The 15,275-nt window shown below is 42.0% G+C and overlaps 1 protein-coding gene across 5 annotated transcripts in view; it reads right to left on the bottom strand.

The window, feature by feature from the left end:
* LOC123749573 (calpain-A) overlaps positions 1-15,275 on the bottom strand; it is a 267,048-nt gene that overhangs the window by 155,203 nt on the left and 96,570 nt on the right. For 3 of the 5 annotated variants that reach the window (XM_069303393.1, XM_069303394.1, XM_069303396.1), the window contains 8 exons: positions 13,829-13,915; positions 13,538-13,627; positions 13,189-13,281; positions 12,904-13,002; positions 12,497-12,598; positions 6,940-7,026; positions 6,600-6,677; positions 2,864-2,917 (listed from right to left, as the gene is read on the bottom strand). In XM_069303393.1, coding sequence (XP_069159494.1) covers positions 2,864-2,917; positions 6,600-6,677; positions 6,940-7,026; positions 12,497-12,598; positions 12,904-13,002; positions 13,189-13,281; positions 13,538-13,627; positions 13,829-13,915 — 690 coding nt within the window. Of the gene's footprint in view, positions 1-2,863; positions 2,918-6,599; positions 6,678-6,939; positions 7,027-11,937; positions 12,034-12,496; positions 12,599-12,903; positions 13,003-13,188; positions 13,282-13,537; positions 13,628-13,828; positions 13,916-15,275 lie in introns of all 5 variants that reach the window. The other 2 variants (XM_069303392.1, XM_069303395.1) reach the window with 2 other exon arrangements.

Below are 15,275 nucleotides of genomic sequence, written 5' to 3'. Positions count from 1 at the left end.
CTCTGGGGTACATTTGCTTCCTGGTCTCCTACTTTATACTTAAACCCTCAGTGGAGGTTGCTGGCTCCTATAACCCTGATGTTATGGTGGTGGTGCCTGTTGGCAGGCAGCATTGTCTTTGTTCTACTAACAATAGCTTACAGAGCAATAATTGGCAGCCTTGGTACTTCTAATGTTTACCTGCAATGGGAAGACGTAATTTGTAGGAGATGTAATTCATTCCTTTGAGCCATAGCGAGCTGGGACTATTGGCATAAGAGTAGCAAGGTAAGACTTGCCACTCTTTCTCTCTCTCTGTTCTTTACGTAAGTGACAGGAGCCCTTGTAAAGATACCGTTCACAATGGGGGGTCAAAGCAACGAGAGCCTGGTGGGTGAATGCGCTCTCTCTTCCTTATGTAAGTGACAGGAGCCCTTGTAAAGATACCGTTCACAATGGGAGTAAAAGCAACGAGAGCCTGGTGGGTGAACAAGTCTTGGCAGGATCATATTGAAGCAGGTTATGGAAGTACTTGAGGCTGATGCTCAGAAAGGAACATTTTGCTATGCTCAGCTCTCTACATTTATTATATTTCTACAAAAATATTAATAAAACAGATCACAATGACATATGACGCTCCATCATAATTGTTCGAGATGCTACAGAGTCAGACTTAAATTAAATAACTTCAGTCTTGTTAACTATTATACTTATAATTGTTTATTCTGAAATATTCATATACTATTAAATTACCTCTCAAATAATAACAAACATGACTCAAAGCCTGGACAATAAGATATTGGTGTACTGTATTACTATTCTAACACAAAATCAAAATGATGCTGTTTTTCCTTTTCTAATTTTCACTTGGCTATTAACTTACTTAAGATGTTCTATGCTTTATTTGATAGTAAGCATACATTGTGCTCTATGGATACATATCTCTTATACAATTCAGACCTGACAACAAATATGTTACAATCATGTACAGTGCAGCAGAGTATTGGTAACACTGATCCTAAACCAACTTCTGCTACCTTTTCTCTTCACTAATTTACAAACCTGCATTGGTTAGTATTTTTTTTTACTAAGGTTAGTGTTTAAACATGTATTCCATCATGTTTGATGTCAGTAAAGTTATAATACATCTAAGAGAAAATTCAAATGCCAAGGCTGAAATGGTGCCCAAGTGTTGACTTTACAGTACTTTATCCCAGAAACTATGCATAAACATGTATATACTGTATATAAAAAATACATGCTTAAAAAAACAAAAACAGTGTATACATACACAAATAAAAAGTCAAACCATGCAAAATATGTAGACAAACAAATTTTGTCTACCATCTCCTTTACTACTACAGTGGTAGAAACCGAGATGTATATAACAGTGTGAACATATACTTATGCCCTATGTTAATAGCAATGAGGTTCAAAACAATTTTTTTTTTATATGTTATTACTCAAGTCATTAAAATCACTACCTCAGTATAACCAAAAAACAATTTATCTATATGAGCAACAAAAGATTTCAAACCCTCGAGCTTTAGATTGGAAAAAATATATTCCTCGGTCATCAAGTTCATTCCTTGATGTTGCAATAGCACAACGTCAAGTACTCAAACTGATAAACTGATAAGAAATTTAATATGCTACATTAAAGACCTGCTCGAAATGCTATGCATGTTAATGGCTTTGCAGAAATGTAAACACAAATATTATATACTATCACAAACCCATTGTACCTTGTAAATAAATATATAAATAAATAAATAAATAAATAAGCATATAATACAATATGTCAATGCTGCCAAGAGCAAATTATCATTGCAGTATTTATTCTCACAAATGTACGTAGGCTAAGAATGAATCTGGTGAAACTGATGTCCGGTGCATCCAGTGTACACAATTCTCTTTGCTAAATTGAGAGACTTTTTTAACATGTAAGGCAAGTAATGCATCATGACCTAATAATGCATTCTATTACATCTAAGATATCTATCAATAAGAATAAGCACAATAATATGATTAACTCCAGGGGGTTGAGGAGAGGTGCTGAGTGGGACCAGGAATACAATAGAAGCAAGAAGTGAAGAGCAGCTGTGCAGAAGGTTGGTGGATATCATCTATCTTAATTAATGCTTAAGGAATTCAGTGACAGAACCTTAAATTAAAAGGGGAAGGGCTTTAGGTTTTGGGTTTCCTTTGCAGAGCAGAGCTTCCTCTGACAATGGTCACACACACGTAGCCCACCATTAAACCTTACCCTATAACGGCCTCCACGGCTGTGGCGGCAATGGCTCGGTACATAGACGTCCCTGGCCCCACCCGACCCCCTGGCTGCCCAGGTAGGCTTCTGGGTATCCCAGGCTGTGTTGGGAAACCTCCTGGAATACCCGAGGGCCCACCTGGCAAGGAAGGTCTGGAAGGTACTGGTCCTGGCCTTTGTGTGGGGTAGTGTAGCACATCATTACTCTCATGCTATAATATTATTGTGTTTTTTGGCTAAAGTATGATAAGAAAACTTTTGATTTCGAGCACTATAGTTGGATGCAAAGATAAGAATTGCGCTCCATTATGCTATCACAGTTTATATGGTGTTAAATTATATTAAAGAAAAGATTCCTATTTCAGTATACAGTATTCAACATAAGACTATTTGTTTTATGTTCAGTTCTTATACTTTTACTGTTTGATATACTGTATATTACTTCTAGAATATTTATATATAGGACAAATCAATATATTAACTTCTTGGCAATTACCACACTGTACTGTACAACAGCATTCAAAATACATCATACAGCAAAATGCTGGTGTCCCACTACCACTTTGCAATGAGTAAACAGGCCAAACAACAGGGGGATAACATGCCAGAAATTACCCATGAACATCAATCTGGCTAATAAGATCGTCTGATACTCCGCCATCACCACCACTGATGTTAGCGTGCAAAGAAAACGGACAGTTAATGGGTTAAGTCACAGAGTTACCCTTGGCACTCACTGGATGGATGGATGGAAGTATTTTATGGGAGATAAGAGTTAACAGGGCATAAAAACATCACATTACACCAGTCAATGCTTCTAACAAGTATTACATATACAGTACAGTATAATGTAATGATTTACCTCTCTTCATCATACTGAATGATGACCCATGAATATCTCTCCATACATTCTAATTTCTGCATAAAGTAATTCAAGTCATAAGTCTGAAACATTCTTCTTACAGAGCTACTTCCTTACATTCTTCTTCACTCACTTTTGCCCTTTTTTATACAACATGAATCATTTTATCATCATCATTCCACTGTTTCCTACTTTCATGGGGTAGCATGGTATTTGCCCAAATAGGAGAGCAATATACAATAAGAATAAAGATATTTCAATTTAAAATATCAAAATTCAATATACAAAAGAATAAAGACATGTTTAAATGTAGGCAAAATGATGATTTTACGTGCAGTTAAAGTTTCAGTTTACCTGCAATTTTTTACTAGTTGTTTACTAGTAGAAACAATCAGTACTATTTTTGAATACCACCTACTTCTTTCCTCCTGCTAGCACACATCCTTATTACTTTCTTTCCCAAAATATAACCCCATGCCTCTAGCTGATAGCAGTTTAAACCCACTCCAACTCTGTCAACAGCAGCGTCTGACAGAAAGACAAAAGCTACAACCCCAGCCCTAAAGAAGTGAACCCCATCCATTATAATACCTTTCAACCTGTTCATACAAGTGTTCCCAGTTGTCAATGAGTGATACTGCACTAGCCTTGCTGTATTTACCTAGTCCGCAACTGGCACCCATAGCCACAGCCAGCCATTAATTTCCATCACCCCATCTTGCAAGAATACTAATATGATAGGATTCCTTTTGTTCCTGACTGACTCAACAAATGCCTTTTCTGTTAGTGTCTCATTCCCAACTTTGTCTATATTAATTCCTCCAACACTAATACAAACAATAATCTTACCATGACCCTCCATGACCTCACCCATATGCAGCTCAGTATACACTAAACAACCATAGGGTCATTACACAACCCTCGTGAACACCTACAATTATATCAAACTTGCTATTGGTTATGCCAGTAACTTGCAAATATTTTTCCTTTCTGAATACTTTATAAAAGCTTCAATGGTATGAATTATATTCAATTATTTCCATAGATGTTCATCACACTTGGAAGTACACTTCTATTCACAGTGCAACATGTCTTCCTAAAGTCCATGTGCTACAATATTTCTCACATGCCTTCACTACTGCTTTAGGTAATTACACTTAAGTAATTACCTGTCTTAATGCAAATACCTAATCCATACAACCTCTTCTGTAGGAGAACCCACATTGTTCATCAATTAATAGTGTCTCGGTTGTTCCTCTACCCCTTCCACTACCACCATTTTATACATGTCACTTTCATTCTTATATTTATGCAGCACAAAGGCACAATTTAAGTTCTCTTCTAACCATCTGGTACAGTATCACTCTCTATGACTTCTGGCATTTCCTCAACATTCCTTCCATTCATTTTCTCTACTGCATTTAATCAGTTCTTCACTCAAATTCACCCTTAAAAGTATCCACACTATGAATTTTCTTAATTCACGCTACTATATTTACTCTGTCATCCACCTCCTTTCCACTACTATCTTTTCCCCAGTTGTCATTCATCCACTGGAGCATCTAAAGCTAAAGGGGATACTTAGAAATTTGTTCTCAACTGCTTGGGTGTTCTCAGCCACTACTGCAAGAGACTCGGGTTGCATGCAATATCCTCCGTTGCACCACTCTCACCAGTCATCTTCCCTATTCACATATACAACTGAAAACCTTTATTAATAAACCAAAATCTATAACAAAAGAGTGACCAAATATTTTTCCTAATTTAATGGGTTACTCATTTTATTAAATTTGTATACAATCATTACACTGTACGTACCACTTTTCCCATTTCCAGTGAACCTACAAATGGTGTGTCATTTTAACTAAAATTTCAATGTGTTTGGGTTTTACCTATATCAACACTGCATAAGTGTATACTTAATCTAGCTGTAAAGTGTCATATGGGAAGTATATATGATGGTTTAATCCCAAATGTCAACATATGCCTACAAAAGATTTTACCTCTTATGGAAAATACAAGTTAAATTCCAATTGACTGTATCTTGATATTATAAGTGCACAGTAGCAGCAACTAATTGCAATTAACAAAAAATTTCAATCAATATTGAAAAATATTATTTCAGTCTTTAGAAATTCTCAAATGAAAAGCAAAATGCTTGAAATATCAGAAGTATCAACTATACAACACGAGAATGAGCTGCGATACTGTTATATCCATCATGTGAATTGTGCTCATTGGGCTATGGTAAAGCTAACCAGTGTAAGCATGGCAAGGAAAACGTTCACACTCGACACACGATATTCTACACTAAACCTAACTTGTTTAATTAATGTAATAATCAAGACATAACCAGATCCCATGATCGTTGATACAGAAGGGACTGTCGGTACATAAAACTACGCATCTCTGAAAAAGAGAGAATACGCTCTGTAACTCTTACCTGGCAAAAATTAAATCAAACAATACCGTGCCAATACAAATGTCCTTACTTAAAAAGAAAAAAATAGACACCCTATAAAAAAAAATATCCGGAATATAATGCAACGAAACACCTCTTTCCTGAAGAGCCCCTCGGTGGGTCCCTGGAGCCACCGATGGGCTGCGGGGGAGGGGCTGCGGGGGCTCCCCCCGGCCACCGAGAGGGCTCTCACCGGCCACCGAAGGGCTCCCCCCGACCACCGAGGGGCTCCCCCGGCCACCGAGGGGCTCCCCCCGGCCACCGAGGGGCTCCCCCCGGCCACCGAGGGGCTCCTCCCGGCCACCGAGGGGCTCCCCCCGGCCACCGAGGGGCTCCCCCCGGCCACCGAGGGGCTCCCCCCGGCCACCGAGGGGCTCCCCCCGGCCACCGAGGGGCTCCCCCCGGCCACCGAGGGGCTCCCCCCGGCCACCGAGGGGCTCCCCCCAGCCACCGAGGGGCTCCCCCCAGCCACCGAGGGGCTCCCCCCAGCCACCGAGGGGCTCCCCCCAGCCTCCGAGGGGCTCCCCCCAGCCTCCGAGGGGCTCCCCCAGCCTCCGAGGGGCTCCCCCGACCACCGAGGGGCTCCCCCCGGCCACCGAGGGGCTCCCCCCGGCCACCGAGGGGCTCCCACCGGCACCGAGGGGCTCCCCCCGGCCACCGAGGGGCTCCCACCGGCACCGAGGGGCTCCCCCCGGCCACCGAGGGGCTCCCCCCGGCCACCGAGGGGCTCCCCCCGGCCACCGAGGGGCTCCCCCCGGCCACCGAGGGGCTCCCCCCGGCCACCGAGGGGCTCCCCCCGGCCACCGAGGGGCTCCCCCCGGCCACCGAGGGGCTCCCCCCGGCCACCGAGGGGCTCCCCCCAGCCACCGAGGGGCTCCCCCCAGCCTCCGAGGGGCTCCCCCCAGCCTCCGAGGGGCTCCCCCCAGAAATAGCATTACAAATCTGTAACTGAAAAAATAACGACTTGCAATATCAACATCACACCATCAGCTAACACACATTGAATTAAAACAAAAATTTGATCTTACCTGACGATTTTGCCAATAATGTTAGAAGCAATTGCCCCTCCCGAGTGTGATGAATGGCTACCTCCTCCACCGCCACCCCTGTCAACATATAATAACAAATGAAGTACTGAATGAATATAAATTTTATTCCACTCTCAACCAAATTAGCAGCACATTTCTGAAATATTACTTTAATGTATATGATTATTAATAAAAAATCAATATTACAGTACATATTTAAAGAAATGACTGCAGAATAAATTATTCTTTAAACTGATATTCTCTAAACAATTTATGATTCCAATTTCTCCATTAACTTATGAAAAAGAGGAAAATATAGACAGTATTCTCTCATACTAACCCAGCCAGGCCTCCAATAACATTTGCAGCAATACCAGAGAGTACATCATCCTCATTACTCTGCGATTTCTGGCTCTGTCCTCCTCCACTGTAAAATAATAGTTAATCATTCTGAATCATTTAAGAAAAAATTATCCCATTCAAGTAGTACCTGGTGTATTTTTCTACTCACTTTACAAGTGCAAAGTTACAAGAAATACAAAACCCAAATAAAGTTCATGTTTCCTAGCCCAATTTAGTCTAGTTATGTTTCAATGCCATGATCTTATGACGGCCATACTGCAATAATTACTGACATGAGAAAAAACACCTTTCTGAGCTTTCAATTGTCTTCTAAGATCCACTGTCCTGTGAGGGTCATTGCTAGGAGACATACTAAGCACCAATGCTACAGGAAACTCTTCTTATGGTCCCTGTAGGGTCATGATAAGTGCTGTAGGGTCATAATAAGTGCTAGGGGAAATATTTTGAAAGTAAGCTCAATAGATTTCAATAACCAACAGATGTATGTTCTCAGAAATGATAAATCCATTTAAATTTAGTGAGGGATCTTCTTTGTCCTCGAATGTGATTGCCACTGTTGGAGCGATAGTGGTACCACTGCAGGCCACCGATTCTGGGACCCCCTACAAGTGGGGGTCTTGGGGTCATGCCAGGTTTTTGTTACTGGGCCCCTTCCCCTCTTCTCGTTTCTATATATTGCCTGTTGGCTGCTGTATTCCATGTTCAGTGCATATGTGGCCCTCCAGAGCTGCTTTTATTTCCCGTTCTGAAAACTAGTTTAGAGCAATAGGCATTCCATCTAGTTGGTCTTGAGGCCGCACTTTTTCATGCAAATACATTGAGCACCTCCTCACCAGGCTGAGTTTTACCTGCATAGTGTTATCCTTTGGCTGTACTCGCCTAGTTGTATTTACCTAGCTGTGCTTGTGGGGGTTGAACTTCAGCCCTTTGGTCCCACCTCTCGACTGTCACCAACAGTGCCATAGGGACTCCGCTGGTGACATCTCGCCATTCTGAAGTCTTTCCCCAGCATGTTAACTGACACAGCCTGTGTCAGGCTGAAAAATGTTGAACCACAACAGGACAAACTCCAGTCGATGAGAAACCCAACAACTAGGAAGAACTCGAACCCAAGATAGCAGACAAGCAGATCAACTGCGAACCTAAACCAAACAATTGTTGGGGTAAGCCGAGACGTAGAAACCTCTGAAGCCAAAGAAGAGAAACCACAACTTGCATCAACTTGGTAAAAGAACTGATCACCAGGAACCCAAAAGGAAAATCAAGAAATAATAAAACCGAAACCCAACACTCGACAAGAAATAAAAAATAGACACCAAATTAAAGCCAGACCCCAAATCACAGGGGGGGGGGGGGGGGAGGTTAAACATGCCAAGATGCACCTGCAGAGGTTCAGGGACACCAGCCAGGAACCTGATCAAGCAACCCAATGAACTAGGACAGCAGCTATAAAGAGCTTGAGACAGGGAAGGTACAGGGACAGATCTGAGAGGCAGAGAATGAATTGTGTGACGGGTAATGACCCCTGGCAAAGTTAGAGACCTCAGAACAAAAATTCAAAGAAACACAACAGGCAGAAAAGTAAGGTAATTGCCAGAAGGAAGGAAAAGTGCCCAGCAGGAACCACCAAGTCTGATGAGCACCTGGGAAATCATATATTGTTTACAATATATTTGAGTTGCATGTCATTTTTTTAAATATTAATGTTAATTTTTGTTTCTTCCTTTTACAAACTACAATAAAAGGGTTAGAAGAAGATAAAGCTATGCTCACCTCTAATTAAACAAACTGCAAGGGGAAAATTTGAGTTACCTATCCACAAGACCATGCAATAGGCCGAACACAAGGATTCTCACGAAACCCACCTCGAGCCCCCAAGCTGAGAGCACATGATGGACAAAACTCCAAGCATGTCTGCGACACTGCACAACAGCGTGTCTGCGACACTGCACAACAGCGTGTCTGCGACACTGCACAACAGCGTGTCTGCGACACTGCACAACAGCGTGTCTGCGACACTGCACAACAGCGTGTCTGCGACACTGCACAACAGCGTGTCTGCGACACTGCACAACAGCGTGTCTGCGACACTGCACAACAGCGTGTCTGCGACACTGCACAACAGCGTGTCTGCGACACTGCACAACAGCGTGTCTGCGACACTGCACAACAGCGTGTCTGCGACACTGCACAACAGCGTGTCTGCGACACTGCACAACAGCGTGTCTGCGACACTGCACAACAGCGTGTCTGCGACACTGCACAACAGCGTGTCTGCGACACTGCACAACAGCGTGTCTGCGACACTGCACAACAGCGTGTCTGCGACACTGCACAACAGCGTGTCTGCGACACTGCACAACAGCGTGTCTGCGACACTGCACAACAGCGTGTCTGCGACACTGCACAACAGCGTGTCTGCGACACTGCACAACAGCGTGTCTGCGACACTGCACAACAGCGTGTCTGCGACACTGCACAACAGCGTGTCTGCGACACTGCACAACAGCGTGTCTGCGACACTGCACAACAGCGTGTCTGCGACACTGCACAACAGCGTGTCTGCGACACTGCACAACAGCGTGTCTGCGACACTGCACAACAGCGTGTCTGCGACACTGCACAACAGCGTGTCTGCGACACTGCACAACAGCGTGTCTGCGACACTGCACAACAGCGTGTCTGCGACACTGCACAACAGCGTGTCTGCGACACTGCACAACAGCGTGTCTGCGACACTGCACAACAGCGTGTCTGCGACACTGCACAACAGCGTGTCTGCGACACTGCACAACAGCGTGTCTGCGACACTGCACAACAGCGTGTCTGCGACACTGCACAACAGCGTGTCTGCGACACTGCACAACAGCGTGTCTGCGACACTGCACAACAGCGTGTCTGCGACACTGCACAACAGCGTGTCTGCGACACTGCACAACAGCGTGTCTGCGACACTGCACAACAGCGTGTCTGCGACACTGCACAACAGCGTGTCTGCGACACTGCACAACAGCGTGTCTGCGACACTGCACAACAGCGTGTCTGCGACACTGCACAACAGCGTGTCTGCGACACTGCACAACAGCGTGTCTGCGACACTGCACAACAGCGTGTCTGCGACACTGCACAACAGCGTGTCTGCGACACTGCACAACAGCGTGTCTGCGACACTGCACAACAGCGTGTCTGCGACACTGCACAACAGCGTGTCTGCGACACTGCACAACAGCGTGTCTGCGACACTGCACAACAGCGTGTCTGCGACACTGCACAACAGCGTGTCTGCGACACTGCACAACAGCGTGTCTGCGACACTGCACAACAGCGTGTCTGCGACACTGCACAACAGCGTGTCTGCGACACTGCACAACAGCGTGTCTGCGACACTACACAACAGCGTGTCTGCGACACTACACAACAGCGTGTCTGCGACACTACACAACACCGTGTCTGCGACACTACACAACACCGTGTCCCTCCCCCAATAAGAAAGGCTCAACAAGAATGCAGCCAGAACACACGAGAATGGTCAACCCTACACACCGGGACCTGTGGAGTAGCATTACCCAGGGCAAGGCCCCTCCACAGAATGAGCCTCAAAAGAGAGTGCACATGAATCTCCCCAGGGAAAATAACCCTGGCTAAAGTCAAGGGCAATGATAATGGCAACCAAGGAAGAAAGCCCTGGTTCTTTGCAAACACTAAACACATGGCGCACACAAGGTAATTACCTAAGTGTAGTTACAGGATGAGACCTACACTTGTGGTGTTACATTTTCCCAGCACTCTGTCATACGACTCTTTGAAACTATTGATGGTTTTGGCACCACCTTACTTAACTTGTTCCAATCATCTTTACATGCATGTGAAGCTTAAAGGAACAAAAGCAGTAATGACTCTTACTCAAAACTATGCCCAAAGGAAGACCTACACTTATCCCGTGTAGAGGTCTAGAGGAAGACCAAGACCTACCAGTTGATTGACAGTTGAGAGGCAGGACCAAAGAGCCAAAGCTTGACCCCCACAAGCACAACTAGGCGAGTACTTATCTGAAATGAAGACTCTGCTCCTAGTAGAGCAGCACAGTACTGGATACGGCAACACCAAATATGAATGTTAGGGTGGGCCACCCAGGATCCCTGGTGGCTAGGGCCACCAGGGATCCGTGGCCCTTGTCACGGGATTCGTCACACCAGGGATTCCCACCAGGGATTCCCACCAGGGATTCGTCACACCTGATCTTGTGATCAGTTGTGACGAATCAGAGGTTCGCCTCGGGTAGTGATTCTTTACATAGCCGGTATGACCCATAAACTTGTCCGTTTTGGAGAATTCTACTTATCTGGTGGTCTTTCTCTTGGTTACTGTGGTGATCCTAGATCTCAAGGCTCTCCCTCTCCTCTAATGAGTGGACTAAATTCTAGTACTGTCTCTAATTGGCTCTCTTGAACTGATAAGAGTCTAGCATGGTACCGAGAGTCTGACAATTACATATACCTGTGCACAGCATGCGGGAGTTACCAATGATGCCCTTCCAGAAAAGTATTATTTCATTGTAAAGGAAAAAATTTAAACAAACGGAAGCAACTCATTTAAAATGCATTTGTAGTGAAACAGAAAACAGAGTGACTATTATTCTTAAGACACTAAATGGACACTTAATTATATACAAGTACAGGTAGTTTCAAATTAAAAAAGTGCCAAGAATATTGGTGGCACAAGCAAACCCACATCTCTTTCTGGCTCTGTTTCCATATGGGTATATCTTTGCCACAACATTGTTTGGAGAAGGTAACTTAAATAAATTCTCAACACATAGATGGATAGATGAATAGTTGGATGAACACTAATGTGTAGCAATTCATAAGAATACAAAATGTCTCAAAGTTTATAAAAGGCAATATCTAGAAATTAAAGTGTCTATTGCAAGACAATAAATTAGCTAGTGTAAATAATTTGTAAGGAAATAACTTACCTGATCAAATTACCGATGTACTGAGAAGCTATGCCAGAGATCAGATTATTGCTAATTGCACCGCCACCGCCACCTCCACTTCCACCTTGTCGACCACTGATAGTGAGGACCAAGTAACAAAATGTAAATATAATACAAAATAAAATAGATGCAGAAAAAGAATGCCCATCAAATCATGCCTAATGAGCATACACAAAACAGACTACTGTATAAGCAAAACTTTTCTATAAACACAAAATAATTAAGTACTGTCATCTCTCCATCTCAGCCTTCAGCCTCTGTAAAATGCAGTCAGCAAATTAAAGAGAGTACACAATTAAGTGCCAAGCAGGAAAAGCATGCAGAGGAACACAACAGTTGTCTAATACTAACATCATGCAGAACAGATGTTACTCAGTTACCTGGGAATTCCAGTGTTGAGCACGAATGGAAAAAAAAAGTTAGCATATAACCACTTCAGAGGAATTATTCTTATTAGTCACAAATATATTAGAATATTATGTTAGCCATATGTATCATAATACGTCAATAGAACAAATAAAGTAATGGTCCAGGCTACCCAATCATTCCACTAATCACACTGGAGATGATCCCATTCAAGAAGCTGCTGTCAACCTCTCCTTTCTGGACTGCCTTCACTCTCTCGTCATTACTCTCATCACTAGGATTAAATGTTAGTATGGTATTTATAACAAATCAGTCTTAATACCCTGCTTGCAGTAGGCCTCTGTGATCTGAGTTATTTATTGTTTTGTTATCAGTAGTCAAATTTCACTTGCCATGCTCAAAGATTATTTTGTTATCAAAATTGTAATATTGCATAACAGCAATTTAGGAAATTTTTGGGGGGAAATGTTTCATTTCATTTGAATTTTTTAAAATATTTTATCATTGTACACTCATGTAATGTACCAGTAATGTATATTTCATGTACACAATAATACAAAAGATCATGTCATATTTTACCTCATTATATTCTGGACGATTTTAGAAGCGATACCACTGACGATCGAGCTATTTGCATTTGCATCATTTGATGGAAGTATTTTACCCTCACTGTCTTGACTACAGTGAAATAGAGACATAACCTAAATTAGTTCCATTTCCTTTCTTCCAATATAATGATGTCACTTTAGTCACTGTATAAACAAACCCATTCAAATATATTTGACAGTCACATTTACAAATGTTTTAGTTTAAACAGCTATTATCACAGACGTCTATACTGTACTAACAACATTCCTCCGCTACCTGACAATTTCCTTGATGACCGAGGATGTTACAGCTGCCACAATATCATCGTTGACACCATCGGCCTCACCTCCAGGTGCCTGAGGCCGACCCCTAAATGCAACCAACCCAAGCACATAGAAATTAGGAAATATAAAAGCATTAAATATTTTAAACAAAATTTGTTTTTGCCTTATACAAAAACAATTACAACATCAACATTTGTTTTGTCTCGTACAAATATGATTATGGTGTCAAAAGTTTTTAATCATCTAGCATCATATACTCAAAACAATTGAGGCAAAATGTTTATATAATGCATGAGTGTATGTGACCTATGCCTGAAATAAGGCCAGTACCAGTACTATACCTGACATTCCTGACTACGTTGGCAACAATCCCCGAAACCATCCTAGTATCGAAACCAGTCCTCTCTGTGGTTGACTGACCAGAGTCACCGCTATAGGAGTTAATTTGGATAATTTGTAAACCAGAAAGCACTGATACCAAGATGCTATGCCCATAAATCAGTATTATATCCACATACATACTAATATCCATTTTAGTAGTAATGTCATTTCTACTGTAATATTGTATTGAATACTGTACAGCATATGAATAAAAAATCTAAAAGTAAAATATCGGAGTACATGAGCTCTACCTGAAGAGATTGCCAATAACTGATGCTGCCATGTTCGACACAAAATCTCCGCCACCAGCACCGCCCCCTTGGCCGCCCCTGTTCCCACTAGCAAAATCAGAAATTACAAAAGTAAATTATGACAAAAGGGAAGGAATGGAGACACACATATAAAAGGTGCTGTACAAATGAAATCCATAACAAATCAGTGCCAGACATTAGGTATTAATATTTATGAACATTGTAAATACAGTACATCATATTAGGAAATTTCCACAAATAGTATGTTAATCTTTCTTAATTTTCAAATACCTCAAACAACAGACCTAAGTTCAGAGTGATTATGTGTGTTTTGTGTAAATACCCATGTATAATTACAGGACGAGAGTATGCTTGTGGTGTCCCATCTTTCCAGTAATCTTTGTCATATGATGCTTTGAAAATACTGATAATTTTGGTATCCATTGCCTTCTTGCATAACTCTGTTTGCAAATGAGAATCTCCAAGTTTCAAAAAGCCTCTTTGTATATTTTGTTAATTCCTATTATTATTTTGTATGTAGTCATAACAGATTCAGATTCAGATGTTTATTCAGGTAAGGTATATACATACAAGTGATGTTACATTAATGGATTGACATATAGATAGAGCTAGTACATACAATGCCTAAAGCCACTATTATGCAATGCGTTTCGGGCAAGAAAAACATTAATATCTAGAACTTAATACTAATTGAGCATAAAGAATAAAAAGTGTAGAGAACAAATACAAATAAAGATAAAAAAAAAGGGGGAACATGACTGAAAAAGCAGCACAAATACAATAGGTTGACAAACAGTGTTGATTAAAAAAAAGAAAATAACGGACATGGGTTGACAATGTCCCTAAGATAACATCAGCTCTTTTCCTCCTATCATCTGGTTTTGGCAAGTTCAATGCCTCTAGCCTCTCCCCATATGGCTTATGTTCTTAAATTTCAGGGGCCACTTAGTAAAATGTCTTTGCAACCTTTCTAATTTGTTCATGTACTTCTTGAGATATGGGCACCATTTTTGGTCTCGCTAATTGTATGAAGTTTCTTTAATATTTCTCTGTCCAAACAGTCAAACATGGTTCTAAAATTTGCTAGCATAGCATACACTCTTCTCACACTGCCCTTTATGTGATCCTCTGGCAACAGTTTACTATCCAGAACCACTCCCAGATCTCCTTCCTTGTCAAAGATTTTTCATATCTTTTCACATAATATGTATTATGTAAGTTAAGTGAGGTCTGTTGTCTTCTGTTCCTCATTCCTTTGTGACATTTATTCATGTTGAATTCCATCTGCTATGCATTGCTCCACTCGCTCATTTTGTCCAGGTCCTTTTGGAGGGCAATACAGTCATTTAAGTCCCTGATTCTCCCTAGAAACTTTGCATCATCTACAAGCCTACTTACGGAACTCTGAACTCTCTGGTGAGGCTCC

This window comes from Procambarus clarkii, chromosome 50 (assembly GCF_040958095.1).
Source record: "Procambarus clarkii isolate CNS0578487 chromosome 50, FALCON_Pclarkii_2.0, whole genome shotgun sequence".
Lineage (NCBI taxonomy): Eukaryota > Metazoa > Arthropoda > Malacostraca > Decapoda > Cambaridae > Procambarus > Procambarus clarkii.
This window is presented reverse-complemented; position numbering and strand designations above follow the sequence as displayed.